The sequence below is a fragment of the Xyrauchen texanus genome, chromosome 30 (assembly GCF_025860055.1).
Source record: "Xyrauchen texanus isolate HMW12.3.18 chromosome 30, RBS_HiC_50CHRs, whole genome shotgun sequence".
Taxonomy (NCBI): Eukaryota; Metazoa; Chordata; class Actinopteri; order Cypriniformes; family Catostomidae; genus Xyrauchen; species Xyrauchen texanus.
In genome coordinates, this window is record NC_068305.1 from 41,777,621 (window position 1) to 41,799,343 (window position 21,723).

At 40.4% G+C, this 21,723-nt stretch overlaps 1 protein-coding gene across 3 annotated transcripts in view; it reads left to right on the plus strand.

Moving 5' to 3' along the window:
• LOC127624082 (1-phosphatidylinositol 4,5-bisphosphate phosphodiesterase beta-1-like) overlaps positions 1-21,723 on the plus strand; it is a 139,224-nt gene that overhangs the window by 37,900 nt on the left and 79,601 nt on the right. For all 3 annotated transcript variants that reach the window (XM_052098728.1, XM_052098730.1, XM_052098731.1), the window contains exon 3: positions 9,362-9,430. In XM_052098728.1, coding sequence (XP_051954688.1) covers positions 9,362-9,430 — 69 coding nt within the window. The remainder of the gene's footprint in view (positions 1-9,361; positions 9,431-21,723) is intronic.

Sequence of the window (21,723 nt, forward strand, 5' to 3'; positions counted from 1 at the left end):
TTATATTGAATGTGTTACATCTTTAATGCAGTTATATTTAATGTGTTACATATTTAATAGTTATATTTAATGCATTACATCTTTAATGCGGTTATATTTAATGTGTTACATCTTTTAATGCGATTATATTTAATGTGTTACATATTTAATAGAGTTATATTGAATGTGTTACATCTTTAATGCAGTTATATTTAATGTGTTACATATTTAATAGTTATATTTAATGCGTTACATCTTTAATGCGGTTATATTTAATGTGTTACATATTTAATGTGGTTATATTGAATGCCTTGCATCTTTAATGCGGTTATAGTTAATGTGTTACATATTTAATGCAGTTTTATTGAATGTGTTACATCTTTAATAGAGTTATATTTAATGTGTTACATATTTAATAGTTATATTGAATGCGTTACATCTTTAATGCGGTTATATTTAATGTGTTACATGTTTAATGTGGTTATATTGAATGCGTTGCATCTTTAATGCGGTTATATTTAATGTGTTACCTATTTAATAGTTATATTTAATGCGTTACATCTTTAATGCGGTTATATTTAATGTGTTACATCTTTAATGCCGTTATATTTAATGTGTTACATATTGAATGCAGTTATATTGAATGCGTCACATCTTTAATGCGGTTAATGCAGGGAAGCGGAGGTAATATCTTACCAATCAATATATATCTCACGATCAATATACATCAGCACTGCACTTTATTAATCTTATATCTCACACTGAACTGTCAAATATATTCTCCTCAATAAAACTACTATACTATGTGTATTCTATATTGTGTGTATTGTTTACTTTACATTGTATATTATATTGTGTTGTGTAAGTATGTGTATATTTGATACGTTAATTGTGTTGTGTAAATATGTTGTTTATTGTAGTTGGTCACTGTCATGACTGCTATGTTGCTCTGAACTGCACACAAGACTTTCTGTTGCACTTGTGTATATGGGCATGTGACAATAAAGTGATTTGATTTGATTTGATGTTGCTCACATATTATTGTAGCCCAGTTTGTGCTGAATACAGTATTATCAGACTTTAGCCATTAATGTGTTTTTTTAAACAACTGAAAAAAGCACAAATGTCAAGGCATGTCAAAATTTCTCCAGGGTCCAAAATACCCTCAGACCCCAGAGGGGTTAAGACAAATACAGCTGAATAATGTCCAATCTACACTTACACTTTCACAGTGAATTGATCACAGTCTAAGAGACGATTTCACTCTTAGGGTTAGGTTAGGTTAGGTTAGGGTTAGGTTAGGGTTAGGTTAGGGTTAAGTTTAGGAGAGGTCAGGATTAGGTCAGGGTTAGGGTAGGTTTAAGGTAGGTGTTAGGTTAGGGTTAGGTTAGGGTTAGGTTAAGGTTAGGTTAAGGTTAAGGTTAGGGTTAGGTTAGGGTTAGCTTAGGTCATGGTTTGGTTAGGGTTAGGGTAGGTATAGGGTTAGGTTAGGGTTAGGTGAGGTCAGGGTTAGGTTAAGGTTAGGATAGGTTAGGTCAGGGTTGGGTTAGGGTTATGTTAGGGTTAGGTAAGGGTTGGGTTAGGGTTAGGTAAGGGTTATGTTAGGTTAGGATTAGGTTAGGGTTAAGTTAGGTTATGGTTAGGTTAAGGTTAGGTTAGGTTAGGGCTGGGTTAGGGTTTGGTTAGGGTTAGGGTTAGGTGAGGTCAGGGTTAGGTTAAGGTTAGGATAGGTTAGGTAAGGGTTGGGTTAGGGTTAGGTTAGGGTTATGTTAGGTTAGGGTTAGGTTATGGTTAGGTTAAGGTTAGGTTAGGTTAGGGTTTGGTTAGGGTTAGGTTAGGTTAGGTTTAGGTTAGGTTTAGGTTAGGTTAGGGTTAGGGTTAGGGTTAGGGTTAGGTTAGGGTTATGTTAGGATTAGGTTATGTTAGGGTTAGGTTATGTTAGGGTTAGGTTAGGTTAGGTTAGGTTAGGTTAGGGTTATAGTCACATGTGGAACACATTTTTTAAATATCTGAAATTGCAAAGCACAATTTCAACAAAAGCATCAGAGTTTCATTGTCACAGGGATATCAAATATTCATCGCTGCTTGTTCAATCTTGTGTAACAGCTTATAAATGTCACGTTCCATTGACACTCGTTTGCTCACAGTGTGGAGGACAGATGGGGACTCGTGTGTCGTTTGTGTCCTGTCGAACGTCACTCACACTTCTCCACACAGACATGTTTATTTAAACATCTGTGTCACTCGATGGACATTTAACGACTTCTGAAAGTCCAGCACAACAGTAACATTCTGAACTCTTTTTTTTTTAAGAGCACATAAAATAAAACTGAGATTTGTGTAGCTTAGAGTTCTGTATTTATTTACGATGACATAATTCACATTTAGCAGATACACACATTTCAAATATACAGTCTTGCACTTATGGGAAAATAGACCAAAATATTAATGACAACATCCTATAGGGATAGTTCACACAAAAAGGCAAATTCAATCATCGTTTACTCAATGTGATGTTGTTCCAAACCCGTATGATTTTCTTTAGTCACCATTCATTTAGATTGAATGGAAAAGTGATTGTGACTGAAGAAAGGGTTTGGAATAACATGAGGGTGAGAAAATGATCACAATTAGCATTTTTGGGTAAGCAATCCTCGTAAAGTACATATATTTGTCCAATCAACCAACTAGCGTACAACTCTTATCAGTAATCTCAATCTAGTATTATATAAACTGTGTTTGAGATCATTTCACTGTCAACCTTTCTCACACAGCTCAGTATAGATGCACATTTTACCTTCTGGATTCAAACATGATTATTTCATTAGAGAGAACTGAACATGAAAGGACTCATTAAACGTGTTATAAACACCATTATGATTCACATCTGTCTCTCCCTCATTCTGTCTGTCTCTCTGTCAGCATTAATAATGGATCTTTAAGGGTTCTTCATTCTCATGTGATATTTAAGCTGTGGTTCTAGAGTGACTTGAGTGAAGAGAGTCTCGTTTAATGGTCCTTTCATTACTGAGATCTTATTACAGTCTACATCTCTCTCACTACTATCACCGGTAAACACACACACACTCACACACATGCTCTATCACACACACACACACACACACACACACACACACACACACACACACACACACACACGCTCTCACACACTCACACACACACACACACTAATACACGCGCACACTCACACACTCACACACACACGCTCTCACACACACACACGCACGCTCTCACACACGCTCTAACACACACACGCTCTCACGCACACACACACACACACACACTCTCTCACACACACACACTAATACACGCGCACACACACACACTCACACACACACACACGCTCTCACACACACACACACACACACGCTCTCACACACACAAACACACACTCTCTCTCATACACACACACTAATACACGCACACACACACACATGATGTGTTTCCATGTTTTATGGGGACTTTCCATAGACATAATGGTTTTTATACTGTACAAACTTTATATTCTATCCCCTAAACCTAACCCTACCCCTAAACCTAACCCTCACAGAAAACATTCTGCATTTTTACATTTTCAAAAAACATAATTTAGTATGATTTATAAGCTGTTTTCCTCATGGGGACCAACAAAATGTCCCCACAAGGTCAAAAATTTCGGGTTTTACTATCCTTATGGGGACATTTGGTCCCCACAAAGTGATAAATACACGCTCACACTCTCGCACACACACATACACACACACACACACACACACACACACACACACACACACACACAGGCCACTACATTTATCAAAACTACTCACAAGAACATTATACAAACAGACATTTCACAAAGTCATTTTTATTAGTTTAGCGCCTTTCACAACACAGCTTTTACAGAAGATCAGATATTAACGTTATGGTTACTGTCATAACCTCCATTCCCTGATGGAGGGAATGAGATGTAGTGTTGATGTAGTGACACTAGGGGTCGCTATTGAGAGCCCCGAACACCTCCCATTCTTTGAGAAAAGGCCAATGAGAATTGCAGAGTGGAATTTGCATGCCACTCCCCCGGACATACGGGTATAAAAGGAGCTGGAATGCCCACTTATTTCAGGTTTTGTGCTGAGGAGCCAAGACAAGGTCCAGCAATTTCAGTGGCTTGTACAGTGTTGTGGCAAGAAGGACACAATGTTTCGTTCCCTCCTTCAGGCAACAGAGGTTACGACAGTAACCATGAAGTTCCCCTTCTGTCACTCACTCTACATTGTGTCGATGTAATGACACTAGGGGTTCCTATAGAAAATGCTACAACAGCTGAACCGTGTTACATGAACTGCTGATGCAGGTGCAAGCAAGCTGCTGCGTGTTTAATTGCAGGAGCATCAGTCTGCACATAACCTCCACCAATGCCCCAAAAGATGTCATGTAGTTCCCCACATCCCTGAGGGGGGGAAGCGACGTAACTAGCAGGTGCCATCCGTGGCCTTTTCTCTCTGTGTTTTTCTCTCCAAAGAGTATTAGATTCAGCTGGGGCCATCTAATGCTATCATATGCTTCGGGGAAGGTGTTCGTTTCCTTTCCTTTTCTTTCAGGGGGGAAAGACCCCACGGAGACCACATCCTGCCCAAAAGGGGAGGTCAACATGTGGCAATACGACAGCAAGAGAGACGCCCAAGGGAGACGCGGGTCCACTGACAGGGAGACCATACCGCGGAATACACATCACAGTAGTTACCGGAGTAATCGGCACCTGTACAGCACCTATCCCAGTACAGGGCATATTAGACACCGTAGTGGGGCTGGCTTTGAACTCCTCTGCCGAGTTCGCAAATCATAGGGCTAGGGAGCAAGGACATCCAGGGTCCACGACTTTGTGAACTGACTGGGGGTAAAAGCGCAAGTTTTTACCTCAGGGGAGGGGACAGGTGCTATATGAAAACGACACACCCAGCCAGCTGTTCCGTATTACCGAACTCTACCTATTCGTACCTGAAAAAACATGGGACAAAACCAGCTCAACCCAGAGATCTCGTGAAGATTTTGGGTGTTGCACAGCCTACTGCTCTGCAGATGTCTGCTAGAGAGGTGCCACTTGCCAGTGCCCACGAGGACGCCACACTCCTTGTAGAGTGTGCTCGAAAACACTAGGGGGTGGGCATTGCCTGGGTCTGGTAGGCCAATGCAATGGCTTCCACTATTCAGTGGGTAAGCCTCTGTTTAGAGATGTCTTTCCCTTTCCGCTGTCCACCAAAGCAAACAAAGAGCTACTCAGAGCTTATAAAGCTCTGCATACGATCCAAGTAGATGCGCAAAGCACGCACCGGACATACCAATGACAAGGCTGGGTCTGCCTCCTCTGGGGGCTATGCCTGCAGGTTCACCACTGTATACTTGAAGGGGTCGTGGGAACCTTGGGCACATAGCCTGGTCAGGGTCCCAGGATAACGTGCGAATCTGCCGAACCAAACTCCAGGCAAGAGTCGCTGACAGAAAATGCTTGAAGGTCCCCCACCCTCTTGATATAGGTGAACGCAATCAGGAGAGCCATCTTTAAGGAGAGGGCTTTCAGCTTGACTGAATCTAGAAGCTCAAATGGGGCTCTCCAAAGGCCCAGGAGGACCACAGAGAGATCCCATGTGGGAAAGAGGCATGGCCTGTGAGGATTAAGCCTCCAGGCGCCTCTGAGGAACCTGATGATCAGGTTGTGTTGCCCTAGTGACTTACCGTCCACTGCATCATTTCTGTGTGGCTATCTCGGCTACGTATACCTTCCATGTGGAGGGGGACAGCCGCCCTCTCCTGCAGGAAGGAAAGCACTGACCCGACTGCGCATCTCTGGGGGTTTTCGCCTCGGGAAGAACACCAGTTCGTGAACAGGCATCACTTCAGGGCATAAAGCTGCCTCGTAGCGGGAGCTCTGGCCTGAGTGATCGTGTCTACCACTGCTGGTGAAAGGCCACTTAAGTCTTCCGCATCCCATCCAAGGGCCAGACGTGGAGGTTCCAGAGGTTCCAGAATCCATTTTAATGCAAGGTCTGACCAAAGGCTGAATAAGTGGCAACAGAGCAGCGTGATAGCTACGCGATGTGTGCCGTGGCGCCATGCCCATCTCTGGACTCGAATTTGAAGCCAGTCTCATAAGCATCAACCCAAGCGGCGTGACCACCGCTGAGGAAGCCATTGCAAATCCCTGATCGCACACAACAACTCTTGAGAGTGTGCTAGAATCAGGCAGTTGAAAAGGTAGCCAGTTGTTACTTCTCTGCGGTAACATGCTCAACAAGCCACAAGCCAAGATATTCGGGGTTAATGGTCTCAGATGTGGAGACAACTGAGATTCGTCCTCCACCACCTGGATTGAGGCAAGTCACTATTCCACCATGAGGACTTAAGAGCGCATTGGGAATTGGGCATTCCAAATTGGGGAGAATTTTTTTTTTTTATAATATTTGCATAGATGCCATTCAATTATTGTAGAGTTATAAATCATGATCAATGTTTCTGGTTCCGGCAGACAAAACTAAAGCAGGATAATTGTGTGTTGGAGGATAAATTAGGTGTATGCCTGGATAAATAGAGTCTTTAGTCTAGACTTAAACTGAGAGAGTGTGTCTGCATCTCGAACAGTGTTTGGGAGACTATTCCATAGTTTAGGAGCCAAATATGAAAAGGATCTTCCTCCTTTTGTGGATTTTGATATTGTAGGAACTATTAACAGGCCAGGGATCGTAATGAACGTGATGGAATATAGCGTGACAGAAGATCACTTAAGTACTGCGGAGACCGTTCAAAGCTTTGTATGTAGTTAACAGAATAAAAAAATGAATTTGGAATTTAACAGGTAACAATGTAACGATGATAAAATGGGGCTAATATGATCATATTTCTTGGTTCTCGTCAGCACTCTGGCTGCTGCATTTTGAACCAATTGAAGTTTATTTATTGATTTTACTGGACATCCTCCCAGTAATGCATTACAATATTCTAGTCTTGAGGTCATGAACACATTACCCCTCTGGGGTCTGAGGGTGTTTTGGGCCCTGGAGAAGTTTTGACATCTCTTGACATTTGTGCTTTTTTCAGTTGCTTAAAAACATATTAATGACTAAAGTCTGATAACACTGTATTCAGCACAAACTGGGCTACAATAATATGTGAGCAACATGTATGTACAGGTTTGTATTTTTGAGAAAATAACGTTTATGCGTGTTTTTTGAAAAAACTAAAATTTTAAGTCACTGAAATAAAGCCATATAACACATATTAAACATTTGTCCACAAGACTTTTGAGAACTGGATCTTCCCAGAGTTTTTGCTACAAAATGATGTGAAAACCATCCTGATCACTCATTCATACAAAACAATATAGTAATTAAACATTTGTAAGACACTTTTAGTGTTGAAAGGTAATATGCGAGGAGGCGTGAACTATCATGAATATTGATTGTTATTCACACCTGCGGCTACAAAGACCCCTCCCCTGGGCCTATCAATGAGGAATGTGACAGAAAGAGAATGAATGTGAGGAGACTTAATGATCCAAATCAAGTTTTAAGTTAAAAGAAGTAATCTGACTATACATTTTCTTTACATAAAGACTTTACTTAATTTTAGACCTACACTACCGTTTAAAGAAGTCCCTTCTGCTCACCAAGACTGCATTTATTTATACAAAATACAGTAAAAACATTGTGTGAACCCTTTTTACAATTTAAAAGAACAGTTTTCTATTTGAATATATTGTAAAATGTCATTTGTGATCAAAGCTGAATTTTCAGCGTCATTACTGCAGTCTTCAGTGTCACATGATCCTTCAGAAATCATTATAATATGGTGATTTTCTAATATGGGCATATTTAAAGTGTATTTTACTCATTTAACCTGAACACATATTTGCAAGCACAAGCTTTGTTGATGATAATGAGGCAGCAGAAACACTAGTTAAAATATAATCTAAACATTCATATTATTTTTATTCCATATTACATATATTTATATCATACAGCATACAATTTAAATACCTGCTTTAGCCGAAACAGCATTTAAATGTAACTAAACTTGCTTATTAGGAGTCATATTTCACATGTCAATTCTCTGAATCCTGTCTGGAAACAGTCCCACTAGTAAAATATGTACATGTTTATATAAAATAACATGTCAACTAATGAAAACTAAATGACTTACTTGTCTGAATTTGTAAACTCGACTGGATCAAGTCTCTCTTCAAAATACAAACATTCATTGGAGTCCCGCTCTTCTTCTGAGGAAAATATGAACTCTTTCTTAATATCCAGGAGTTAGATCACCTGTGTATCATTACAAACATGCAGAAAAGTTGAGTTTTGTTGTGTTTACATTAAACCTCACAGTCGGGGGCGTTCACCATTTGCCGTTGATCGTCTCAACACATTAGTGTATGAATGGCGCCCTCTGCTGGTGGGTGTGATCACATTACATTTAATGAGTTCAGCCAGCTGAAACATGTACAGCACTTTGTTTCATACAGATTACATTGCAGGAGAATATTTGTTTTAAATTTGAATAGTTAAAAGTAGACATTTTAAGCTTCCTTTAGACATATGTTTCATGTTTGTGTGATCAGTATTCACAGAGTTTCAGTTCATTTATGTGACGTGTTTCTGAAATATGCTCGTGAACACAGAGACTGCTGAAAACTCACCCTTTTATTTTCTTTTTACAAAAGAACAAGATTTTGTTGTTATTGTGAGTGTACACAAATAAAAGTAGACCCTTTATAGTCTCTAATGATGTCTTACACTTATCTGTATACCCCAAAATGACGGAGTATTTTAAGTTGTTTCCGCTGTAATGACGAAAATATCCAGCATCCGTCCGTTGACCCCAGAGGGTTCATTCGTTTTTCGGCATCAGCAACAGAGAACATTTAGAATTAAACAGTCTTTTCTATCTTTTAGTACTGTGCCTTTAAAATGTCTATATGTAAATGACCCCTGTTATCATTGGCTATTTTACACTTGTCCATCAGGGCGAGTCAAGTTAATGAATTCTTCTAAGAGTTGATATGTAAAAATGGGCAGAATTATGTTAATGAGCACATGGTTGTAATGTCATAATCACCTGGTTTTTACAGTTTAGTTTAAATAAATGTTCTAGTTGAACTTAAAAGGAGGTTTTGATTACTGAAACTGACAGTATAACACATACAACATCAAACTCTTGATCAAAGATCTTGTTTGCCGTAATGACAGTAAATATGTTTATTTCCTTCTATTACTTTATTGTCTTTTTATTTTTGTGCTGTCATGAGAAAACATTCACGCTGATTCAACTTCTGCAACCTTTTCTCGTAATTACTATACCAAACATCTATTTGCTGTTTGTGTGATTGCAGGAGACCGAACTACTGGACATTTCTCTCATCAAAGATACGAGACATGGGAAATATGCCAAGATGCCGAAGGTAACGCAACGTTTGTGTGTGTGCGCATGTGTGTATGTGTGTCTGCGCGCATGTGTGTGTGTGTGAGTGTGTGTGCTTGCTCGTGTGTGCATGTGTGTTTGTGTGTGTGTTGAAAACCTCTGATGACATTTTCAGTGCTCCTCACAATGTCATTATTGTCACTACAACAATGGTTGTATTATTTTCCTACATAGGAAGCTGTCTTCAAAGGCAGCATGTTACTGAAATAGAAGCACAAAAGTGATTTGAAAGACTCCACATAGACAGCGACTCTGTGCATCACACAAACATCACATCTCACATGAAGCGCACGAGAGACTCGATTCTGAATTGATTACAATAGAGTTTGATTTAGAGTTTTGAGTTTGAGTATGCGTGTGATGCCTTAAAATGTTTCCTCTGTAGGCAGTTCACTTTGGTTTGGAATGAGAAGTGAGTGAACGACATGTGAGAACGTCAAGTTCACATTGATGTGATATTCTGCTGTCAGTAATAAAGCAGCAATCATTGTGAGCAGTAAGGGAAAAACAGAGTTTCCCATGTCATGATGTGCCCTTACAGAGGGGTCAAAGGTTAATGGTTCGAGCGAGAGAGAGAGAGAGAGAGAGAGAGAGAGAGAGAGAGAGAGCAGTGTGTATGTTATATGATGTGAATTTGAGAAGACAGCGTGGCTCGAGGCTTTCAGTGGCACACAGACGCTCTCACCCTCAAACATCTATAAATACAATCCAAAACTATAAGAATCAATGAACTTTAGGTGCTTTAGTTTGCAACATCACATGACTGTTTTATAGAGTTGAGAGAATGTCAAATATTTGAACAAAGACTCTAATTCGAATTTTAGAAAGGAAATGTCCTGTTGTACATATGTGTGTTACTGTGATAGAGTTTCCTTCAAATGTGTGTGTCATTAAATCACACGCATGAGGTAATTATATAAAAACAGATATTAACACTTACTTGCTCAGCAAGATTCTCTTCGGACGTTTGCTCTGTGATGACAGAAGTTGAGCTGAAGAAGAGAAAGATGTCTGCTGTAGCGCCCCCTGTTGCAACACTGAGAAGGCAAAAACTACTTGTACAAAATGTCCTTCAGCGGAACACATTTCAATGGAGTGTGAATGAAGATTTCTCTTTTGAAGCTCCAAAAATCACAGAACAGTCATCATAAACATCATCCATACGAAATGAATGTCTTCTAAAGCCACAAAATCACTTTTGATGCAAAAAAGATCCATATTTAAGTACTTTTTAACTATAATCCAATGCTTCACGAGAGGGTGGCGTTCAAGCGGTCTCTCCTGTGATGTAATCGTGTTGACATGGATACAGACGTACTCTCACATTTAAACCGTTTAGATATTTTAAATCTCTCCCTCTTTACCTCGGATCACATTTACTGCTTCTTCAGAAAATATAAATGACATTATGAAGCTAAAATTAATTTTCGATGATAATCAAGTTCAGTTGGTGGTTGAAGTCGCTGGAGAAATATGCGGGTTGTCATGGCGATGCTTTAGATCAGATGTTTAAAATATTGAATATGAGGAATGTATCATGTATGTAACACTGGTATCACACGCATCAATGTTTCTTTAATATGTCACACATCAGAAACACATCCATGATGATCCTGATACTGACACTGGAAGTTTCTCCAATACTTGAACAGGATGATTCACTTCCGGGTCGTAACCGATGGCAACCTGCGATATTACAGTCCCATCAGAAGAGCAACTCCTCGTCTTCTGATTGCTTTTATTTGTTCATTAAAATGACATTGTCTCAATAATCTCCATTTTACCCAAAACTTCAGAGGAAAACATTCGGGTCTTGTGTTATATTCAGTTTGTCTTGTGCTACTAAGTGCCAGAAATAAAACTGAGTATCTTTCAAAGATGCAATTTTTAATTTGAGTTCTTCTTGAAAAGTGCTCGTTTCTTTTTAAATACAACTTTGTTTTCATGCAAGTGGTGCTCTCTGTGCATCAGACGGTCTGTGAGCGTGCCATCTGAACCACGTTCACATATGATGACATTCACATGCTGCAAGTACAGGGTTGAAAATGAATTACGGTACTATTTACAAAAAGAAACATGTTTATATTTATATATCAGGGATCAGCAAAATCAAACATGTTTGTAAGCAGCTCATTGGTCAGGTAATGTGGGTAAATTAGCATATTTCCCCTCTCGTGTATGTCACACTAATTTGATTTGTGTGTGTGTGTTTGTGTGTGTGTATATATGTCTGTGATTGTGTGTGTATATAAGTCTGTGAGTGTGTGTGTGTGTGTGTGTGTGTATGTGTGTGTGTGTGTGTGTGTGTGTACCATACCATACCAACTTTATTTTTTTAAGCACTTTACAACAACCAAAGTTGACCAAAGTGCTGTACAGAAAAATATACATAAACATATGTACAATTAATAACCATACAATAAAAATATTCAAAGTAACAAATACAATCAAGTAAATGAAGTCGACATCTTACTAGGTGTCAAAAGCCATAGAGAAAAGTTTTAAGAAGGGTTTTAAAAACAGATAAAGAAGAGGCCTGTGTGTGTGTGTGTGTGTGTGTGTGTGTGTGTGTGTGTGTCTGTGTGTGTGTGTATATGTCTGTGAGTGTGTGTGTGTGTGTATATGTGTGTGTGTGTGTGTGTGTGTGTGTGTATATGTCTGTGAGTGTGTGTGTGTGTGTCTGTGTGTGTGTGTGTGTGTGTATATGTCTGTGAGTGTGTGTGTGTGTGTGTGTGTGTGTGTATGTATGTGAGTGTGTGTGTGTGTGTGTGTATGTTTGTGGAAAACCTCTGAAGACATTTTCAGTGCTCCTCACAATGTTGATCATTGTTTACTGCTGTTTCACTTGCTATTTTTGTATGCAATGAATACTGCAGAGTATAAATAGTACACTAGTATTCCAGTCTGACAGCAGCACTGGACTCTGAAAACAGCTCTTTTTTTAGCCTGTCAGAAACACATTGTGCCTGTCAATCATGTTGTGTGTGTGTGTGTGTGTGTGCGTGTGCGTGTGCGTGTGCGTGTGCGAGTGCGTGTGCGTGTGCGTGTGCGAGTGTGAGTGTGTGTGTGTGTGTGTGTGTGCGTGCGTGTGCGCGTGTGTGTGTGTGTGTTTAGTCACCGTTGTGTTGAACAGTGAACACTTTCCATCATGATGAATCAAATTCATGCTTTTTGTTTGAGAAGGTGGAATAATTAAGAAAATATTATATGAATGAAAAGCTGGAAAGTGCAGAGAGAGATTGACAGATCATTCAGAGGATTTATTGTGTTTACTCAGATTTAATTCATGATTGAGGAATTAGAGCGTTTCTCTAATGAAGACTGCTATCAATATTTTATTTTATGTCCTGTGGAGGAAGTGGCTTCAGTCAATTGTAAGAAATGTTCAGAACAGCTCATTCAGTTCAGGCAGTCAATCAGTGTAATTGCTGGTAATGTGTTTGGGACAGAAATCTGTTATCAGGGTTCTCACAGTCTGAGGATTTGCCTCGACACCAGAGAGAGTTTTATTTCCTCTGAATACGGTAGAGCGCTGTAAACTGAAGCCTGAAGTCTGGTGAAACTGAAGAAGTCATGATTCACTGAAAGAGGAAGTCTGAATGCTTTCTACAGCCACACCGTCTCAGCCGGTTGGCCGATAGTGTTCTGTGCTTTCAATGGGGACCAAATTGAATTACAGCACCCCATCACTTCATTTCAGGATTTTGAACAGTGTGTTTTGAAACTTGTGAGCACATCTTGATTTCTCCCAATGGCTCAAACAGAACATCACGAGCTCAGTATAATAAATAAAGATATGTCTCCATATAGAGCTGTTACAACTTATGAGTAAAATAAGGTCTGTGGTAACATTATTTGACGATACAATACACACTTTCATACCTCAAATGTGAAATTTGAAGCCACTGTGCGTTTTATAAAAAAATATGCAATTCAATATGGATTAAAATTGAGGTTTGAGTTATGACTGTGTGTCATTTATGTTGTAGGACAAAGTGTCCATGTATTGCCAAGTAATGTTTATCACCTTAATCCAAAACTGTCATTATAAAACCCATTGGATAATCCCTGGGGAACCCATGACGAATTCTCTCCTGTGTTTTTGGACTAGAGTCTGAACGGCTCTATTGGATCAGTGTAATCATTGTTTGGTCATGTGCTAACATTTAGATAAATTGTTAGATAAATACCGGCCAAACTACGTGCAGATTCATTAACCTCTAGTGATGGTTTAGTTCTAAGATAAAAGATGATTTCATGTTAGTACTGTAATTTCTGAGAACAGTAACACTTTAAATATAGTCTGTTCATTCTCTGTTTATCTCTCACAAGTCAAGTCAATTTTATTTGTATAGCGCTTTCACAACACACATCGTTTCAAAGCAGCTTTACAGAAGATCAGACATTAACGGACGATAAAACTAATGTCTATAATGTCGATGAATCATCATTGTGTAATTAGATAAAATACAATTGTTTATCGTGTTTAAAAATAAATAATTAAATAATAATTGTATTAATAACCCCAGTGAGCAGCTGAAGGCGACTGAAGGAACACAAATCTCCATAAGATGTGGATTAATGGAGAAAAATAACCTTGGGAGAAACCAGACTCACTGTGGGGGCCAGTTCCCCTCTGACTAACCCCACCCTAACCCTAAACCAGACTCACTGTGGGGGCCAGTTCCCCTCTGACTAACCCCACCCTAACCCTAAACCAGACTCACTGTGGGGGCCAGTTCCCCTCTGACTAACCCCACCCTAACCCTAAACCAGACTCACTGTGGGGGCCAGTTCCCTCTGACTAACCCCACCCTAACCCTAAACCAGACTCACTGTGGGGGCCAGTTCCCCTCTGACTAACCCCACCCTAACCCTAAACCAGACTCACTGTGGGGGCCAGTTACCCTCTGACTAACCCCACCCTAACCCTAAACCATACTCACTGTGGGGGCCAGTTACCCTCTGACTAACCCCACCCTAACCCTAAACCAGACTCACTGTGGGGGCCAGTTCCCCTCTGACTAACCCCACCCTAACCCTAAACCAGACTCACTGTGGGGGCCAGTTACCCTCTGACTAACCCCACCCTAACCCTAAACCAGACTCGCTGTGGGGGCCAGTTACCCTCTGACCAACCCCACCCTAACCCTAAACCAGACTCGCTGTGGGGGCCAGTTCCCCTCTGACTAACCCCACCCTAACCCTAAACCAGACTCACTGTGGGGGCCAGTTCCCCTCTGACTAACATCATTAATATAATGTATATATTATTTATGTATAGTTAAAGTCATGGTGTAAAATTATTAAACTAAGTAAGTGTTAAAGTTTAGTGTTTAAACATCGATTGTGTTTGAACTGTAAGATTAATGACCACAGGCTTTGAAGTTCATCCTGGATTAACTGCAGAAGTTCACATAGGTGCAATTGTCCTTGTTAATTGGCTGATGAAGCTTTTGTTGGCAATTGTTAGTCTATATATTCCATTTCAAGATCGTAATCCATCAATAGACCGAGATGATGCAGGCAGAGATCAGGGGTATGATATGTTTGGCACCGGCTGCATTTAGTCATCTTCATTCAGCACGGGTTAGCAGTGGAGTCCAACACGAAGCAGGAATGGTGCTGGATCCAGCCGGCTCTGGTGACCTCAGGATAGGAGTCCCGAGGTTGAGACAGGGAAACAAATTAAATAATATTAGACCATTCAAAGCTTTGTATGTAGTTAACAGAATTTTTAAATGAATACGGAATTTAACAAGTAACAATGTAACGATGATAAAATGGCGCTAATATGATCATATTTCTTGGTTCTTGTCAGCACTCTTGCTGCTGCATTTTGAACCAATTGAAGTTTATTTATTGATCTTGCTGGACATCCTCCCAGTAATGCATTACAATAATCTAGTCTTGAGGTCATGAACGCAAGAATTAATTTTTCGGCATAAGCAACAGTGCAATATTTCTGAGGTGGAAGAATGCTGTGCTACAAAAATTGGTAATGTGATTTTCAAAGGACAGATTGGTATCAAACATAACACCTAAGTTCTGCACTGTTGAAGATGATGTAACAGTACATCCATCTAGAGTCAAATTATATTGTAGTGGCTTATTTTTAGAGGTTTTTGGTCCAATAATTAGAACCTCTGTTTTGTCAGAATTGAGTAGAAGGAAATTTCTGGCCATCCAATATTTGATTTCATTGATACACTCTGCTAATTTGAAGAATTGTGAAATCTCATCAGGTTTTGAAGAAATATAAAGTTGTGTATCGTCAGCATAGCAGTGGAAACTTATTCCACGATTCCTGATAATATCTCCCAGGGGAAGCATATAAAAGGAGAAAAGCAGAGGCCCTAAAACTGATCCCTGTGGCACTCCATACTTTTGTTTGGTTTGACAATTCCTCATTTACATAAATATGACCTTAACCATGCTAATGCAACTCCACAAATGCCAACGTAATTCTCCATCCTATTCAAGAGAATGTCGTGTCGAATGCAGCACTAAGATCTAAAAGCACTAGAAGAGAAATGCAGCCGCGATCAGTTGATAAGAGCAAGTAATTTGTAACTCTGATAAGTGTAGACTCTGTATTGTGATGAGGCCTAAATCCTGACTGAAATTGTTCATATATACTATATCTCTGTAGAAATTAACATATTTGGGAGGATACTTCCTTTTCTAGTAATTTTTACATAAACGGGAGATTTGAAATAATTAGCCAGTTCTCCAGGATCAAGTTGTGGTTTCTTAATAAGTGGTTTGATAACTCCCTGTAATGCTCAATGTGAAGGAGGAGGTCAGAACCAGCTTGACAATATAAAACAAAAGACACAGACACACACATGACGGACATGTCCGTAAACGATCTCTCTCTCCCACACAATCCTCCGCAGTCAGCCCTTATCCCTCTCGGTCGGCGGCCGTCCTCCGCTTCCAGGCGGCCGGGCTCCTCGTCCCCCGGCAGATGGCCGCGTCTGCTCCTTTGGGGTGGACAGTAGTGGCGAGAACTCTACTACGGCGTATCCTTCCTCCTTCCTGGGTTTCGGCACCAGTGTAACGCTCAATGGGAAGGAGGAGGCGAGAACCGGCTTGACAATATTAATTATATTGTCAATTGGGAGTGGTGGTGGCGTAGTGGTTAAAGCACAGGGCTGTTAATCAGAAGGTCAGAGGTTCGATCCCCACAGTCACCACCATTGTGTCCTTGAGCAAGACACGTAACTCCAGGTTGTTCCGGGGGGATTGTCCCTGTAATAAGTGCACTGTAATCGCTTTGGATAAAAGCGTAAATGTAAATATTTTATTTATAAACTGAAACAAAAGACAAAAACACACACATGACGGACATGTCCATAAAAAATCTCTCTCTCTCCCGCACAATCCTCCGCAGTCGGCCTTTATCCCTCTCGGAGGCTTGATTAGCCTGATAAGGGACCGGTTGTGTAGAATCACGACCTGGCTCCGCCCTCCGCCATGCCACACTGCCATTTTAAAGTTTCTTGGGACATGTCTACTTAATAATATTAAGAAGAGGTTCTGAGATTACAGGAGATACCTCTTTTAAGAGCATAGATGGTATAGGATCTAACAACCATGTTGTGGCTTTTGATGTTTCGATAAGTTTTGTTAGCTCTTCATGACCTATGACGGAGAAGGATTGAAGTTGCTCATGAGGAAAAGTATTAGACACTGTTTTCTGAGGTGCTATGACAGATGATTGAATAATTCCAATTTTATTTCTGATTATTAAAATTTTATCTGTAAAGAAATTCATGAAGTCATTACTATAGTGCTGTGATGGAATATCTGGTTCAGTTGAGGGTTTATTCCTAACCAATTTATCCACAGTACTGAATAAACATCTAGGATTGTTGTGGTTATTTTCTATGAGTTTACTAAAATATGCTGACCTGGCAGCTTTGAGTGCGTGTTTGTAGCTACAGACACTATCCTTCCATGCACCACGAAATACTTCTAATTTTGTATTCTTCCACATGCGCTCCATTTTCCGAGCTGTTCTCTTGAGAGCATGAGTGTGATCATTGTGCCATGGTGCAGGGCTTATTTCTTTAATTTTCTTTAATCGAAGTGGGGCGATACTATCAAGAGTGCTAGAGAAGACTGCATTTATATTTTTTGTTATTTCATCAAGTTCTTCTGGGCTTTGGGGTTTACTGAGTGTATGAGATAGATCTGGAAGATTATTAGTTAAGCTATCTTTAGTGGTCGAAAGAATAGTTCTACCTGAACGATAGCGTGGTTTAGATTGAGTAACATTAGCTGATTGCAGCATACAAGAGACGAGGTAATGATCCGAGATGTCATCGCTCTGCTGCACAATTTCTATATTATCAGCATCAACTCCATATGAAAGAATTAAATCTAGCGTATGATTATGGCGATGAGTTGGTCCTGTCACATTTTGTCTGACTCCAAGAGAGTTGAGAATATCAATAATTGCTAATCCCAATGTATCATTTTCATTATCTATGTGAATGTTCAAGTCACCAGCAATTAAGGCTCTATATACAGTAACTATAAGATCTGATAAAAATTTGCAAATTCACCAAGGAAATCAGAATAAGGCCCGGGTGATCTATACACTGTAGCAAATGTAAAAGATGACATTGTTTTTTTTATTTATATCTGACGGTGTCACATTAAGCATTATTAGTTCAAAAGACTTACATTTATATCCTGTCCTCTGAGTAACACCAAAAACTTCACTGTAAATTGTCTTTAATATAAATCCTATTTAATTCTTCAGACACCACTCAGACATCCAGCCATTCAGTGACACTAATCTACTATAAACCTCATCACCACGATGAGCAGAGCATATTACAGTGTCTGACATTGTTTTTGCTAATTCACACACCTCTTTAACATCATCTCTAGTGATCTCCCACTGGCGAAGCTGGGCATCGTTAGTGCCGTTTAGCATTAGCCAACACACTGGAGTCTCTATTTCCACATTCTTACAATAGAATCACCGATAACAAGGGCTCTTTCCTCATGATTCTCAGTGGGAGTATCACTGAGTGGGGAGAATCGATTGGAAACCCTAACAGGAACGGGAGAGTGGTGTCTCTTTGCTGAGTGAATATGCCACCGAGACGTTACCCAAATGCCCTGCTGCAGGGGCTCTACAGCCAGAACCAAAGTGTGTATGTTGTTCTCTGTACTACTTGCATCCGAAACAGTATCTACCGGCTTCTCTTTCTCACTGACCTTCACTAGCGTTCGGATGCGTGTCTCTAACTCATTAACCTTCTCCGTCAGCCTGACTAATTCCTTACATTTATCACATGTAACTGCTGACGGAGGAGGCTATTGTAAACATGTGGCATGCAATGCAGGAATAAATAACATGAGCGGATGCCATGACGTACCGCAGTTGTTTGTTGTTGTTGGTTGTTTCTGAGCTGTGAGGGTTTGAGATTGATGTGAATCCCTCACGCTATTGTTTGTGTGTAATTTTCAAAGTGCTAAAACATTGAATTCTGGGCTTAAATTAGAATTTCAAACCCAGATTGTCCCTCATTAGTGCTCGAGGGTATTGTCCCTCACTAGTGATTGAGGGAGATTGTTCCTCATTACTGTTCGAGGGAGATTTTCCCTCACTAGTGCTCGAGGGAGATTGTCCCTCATTAGTGCTTGAGGGATATTGTCCCTCACTAGTGCTCAAGGGAGATTTTCCCTCACTAGTGATTGAGGGAGATTGTTCCTCATCACTGTTCGAGGGAGATTGTCCCTCACTAGTGCTTGAGGGAGATTGTCCCTCACTAGTGCTCGAGGGAGATTGTTCCTCATCACTGTTCGAGGGAGATTGTTCCTCACTAGTGCTTCAGGGAGATTGTCCCTCATTAGTGCTCGAGGGAGATTGTCCCTCACTAGTGCTCGAGGGAGATTGTTCCTCATCACTGTTCGAGGGAGATTGTCCCTCACTAGTGCTTGAGGGAGATTGTCTCTCACTAGTGCTTGAGGGAGATTGTCCCTCACTAGTGCACGAGGGAGATTGTCCCTCACTAGTGCACGAGGGAGATTGTCCCTCACTAGTGCTCGAGGGAGATTGTTCTTCATCACTGTTCGAGGGAGACTGTTCCTCACTAGTGCTCGAGGGATATTGTCCCTCACTAGTGCTCAAGGGAGATTGTCCCTCACTAGTGATTGAGGGAGATTGTTCCTCATCATTGTTTGAGGGAGATTGTTCCTCATTAGTGCTCGAGGGATATTGTCCCTCACTAGTGTTCAAGGGAGATTGTCCCTCACTAGTGATTGAGGGAGATTGTTCCTCACTAGTGTTCGAGGGAGATTGTCCCTCACTAGTGCTCGAGGGAGATTGTCCCTCACTAGTGCTCAAGGGAGATTGTCCCTCACTAGTGCTCAAGGGAGATTGTCCCTCATTAGTGCTCGAGGGAGATTGTTCCTCAATAGTGCTCGAGGGAGATTGTCCCTCACTAGTGCTCCAGGGATATTGTCCCTCACTAGTGCTTGAGGGAGATTGTCCCTCATTAGTGCTCGAGGGAGATTGTCCTTCATTAGTGCTCGAGAGAGATTGTCCTTCATTAGTGCTCGAGGGAGAGTGTCCCTCATTAGTGCTCAAGGGAGATTGTCCCTCACTAGTGCTGTAGAAAGCATCTAGTAAATAACATTTGTCAGCTCAGTTGATCTTTGTGTAAGAGACGATTGTGGTGCCAGCAGCATGTAAATGCTTTAGGACGGGAATCTGGAAAATTCTTGTTTTGAGAATCCTGAAAGTTTGAAGGGCAAATTAATTACTGGAATGTCAAGAACTTCTAAATATAAACGTTTTTAGATCTCTTGAAACTTGGCTGTTACTCAAACAGCAATAAATATGGTGATGATTGTGATGTTGCAGTGGGTTTGTGTGTGTGTGTGTGTGTGTGTGTGAGTGTGTGTGTGAGTGCATGTGAGTGTGTGTTTGTGTGTGTGTGTGAGTATGTGTGAGTGTGAGTGAATGTGTGTGTTTGTGTGTGTGTTTGTGTGTGTTGTGTGTGTGTGTGTGTGTGTGTATGTGTGTGTGTGTGTGAGTTTGTGTGTGTGTGTGAGTGTATGTGTGTGTTTGTGAGCGTGTATTTATCACTTTGTGGGGACCAAATGTCCCCATAAGGATAGTAAAACCCGAAATTTTTGTGACCTTGTGGGGACATTTTGTCGGCCCCCATGAGGAAAACAGCTTATAAATCATACTAAATTATGTTTTTTGAAAATGTAAAAATGCAGAAAGTTTTCTGTGAGGGTTAGGTTTAGGGGTAGAGTTAGGTTTAGGGGATAGAATATAAAGTTTGTACAGTATAAAAACCATTATGTCTATGGAAAGTCCCCATAAAACATGGAAACACAACGTGTGTGTGTGTGTGTGTGTGTGTGTGTGTGTGTGTGTGTGTGTGTGTGTGTGTGTGTGTGTGTCTGTGTGAGTGTATGTGCATGTCTATGTGTGTTTGTGTGTGTTTGTGTGTCTGTGTGTGTGTGTCTGTCTGTGTGTGTGTGTGTGTGTGTGTGTGAGTGTAGTAGTGTGTGTGTGTGTGTGTGTGTGTGTGTGTGTGAGTGCATGTTTGTGTGTGTGTGTGTGAGTGTGTGTGTTAGTGTGTGTGTGTGTGTGAGTGCATGTTTGTGTGTGTGTGTGTGAGTGTGTGTGAGCGTGTATTTATCACTTTGTGGGGACCAAATGTCCCCATAAGGATAGTAAAACCCAAAATTTTTGACCTTGTGGGGACATTTTGTCTGTCCCCATGAGGAAAACAGCTTATAAATCATACTAAATTATGTTTTTTGAAAATGTAAAAATGCAGAAAGTTTTCTGTGAGGGTTAGGTTTAGGGGTAGGGTTAGGTTTAGGGGATAGAATATAAAGTTTGTACAGTATAAAAACCATTATATCTATGGAAAGTCCCCATAAAACATGGAAACACAACATGTGTGTGTGTGTGTGTGTGTGATAATCATTATTGTAGTAAAGAGCACTGCTGTAATGTGTGACAGTGTTTCTTTGTGATCATAACTGCTTTTCTTCCCTCTAAACATTCTGTTGCCCAGCAACCTTTTACCATGTTTTTATATAGTAAATAACTGATCAGTGAAAATGGGATATTTGTAGAACAGAAATACTGCCATTAAATGATCTTTCTAAGGAGCCCATCGTAGTTTCACAACCATGAGCATAAGACTTGAAATGTCAAATTAAAATAAAGTCACCTTGTATAACAGCATAAAGATTGTTGAATTAAATCTAGCAGAAATGTAC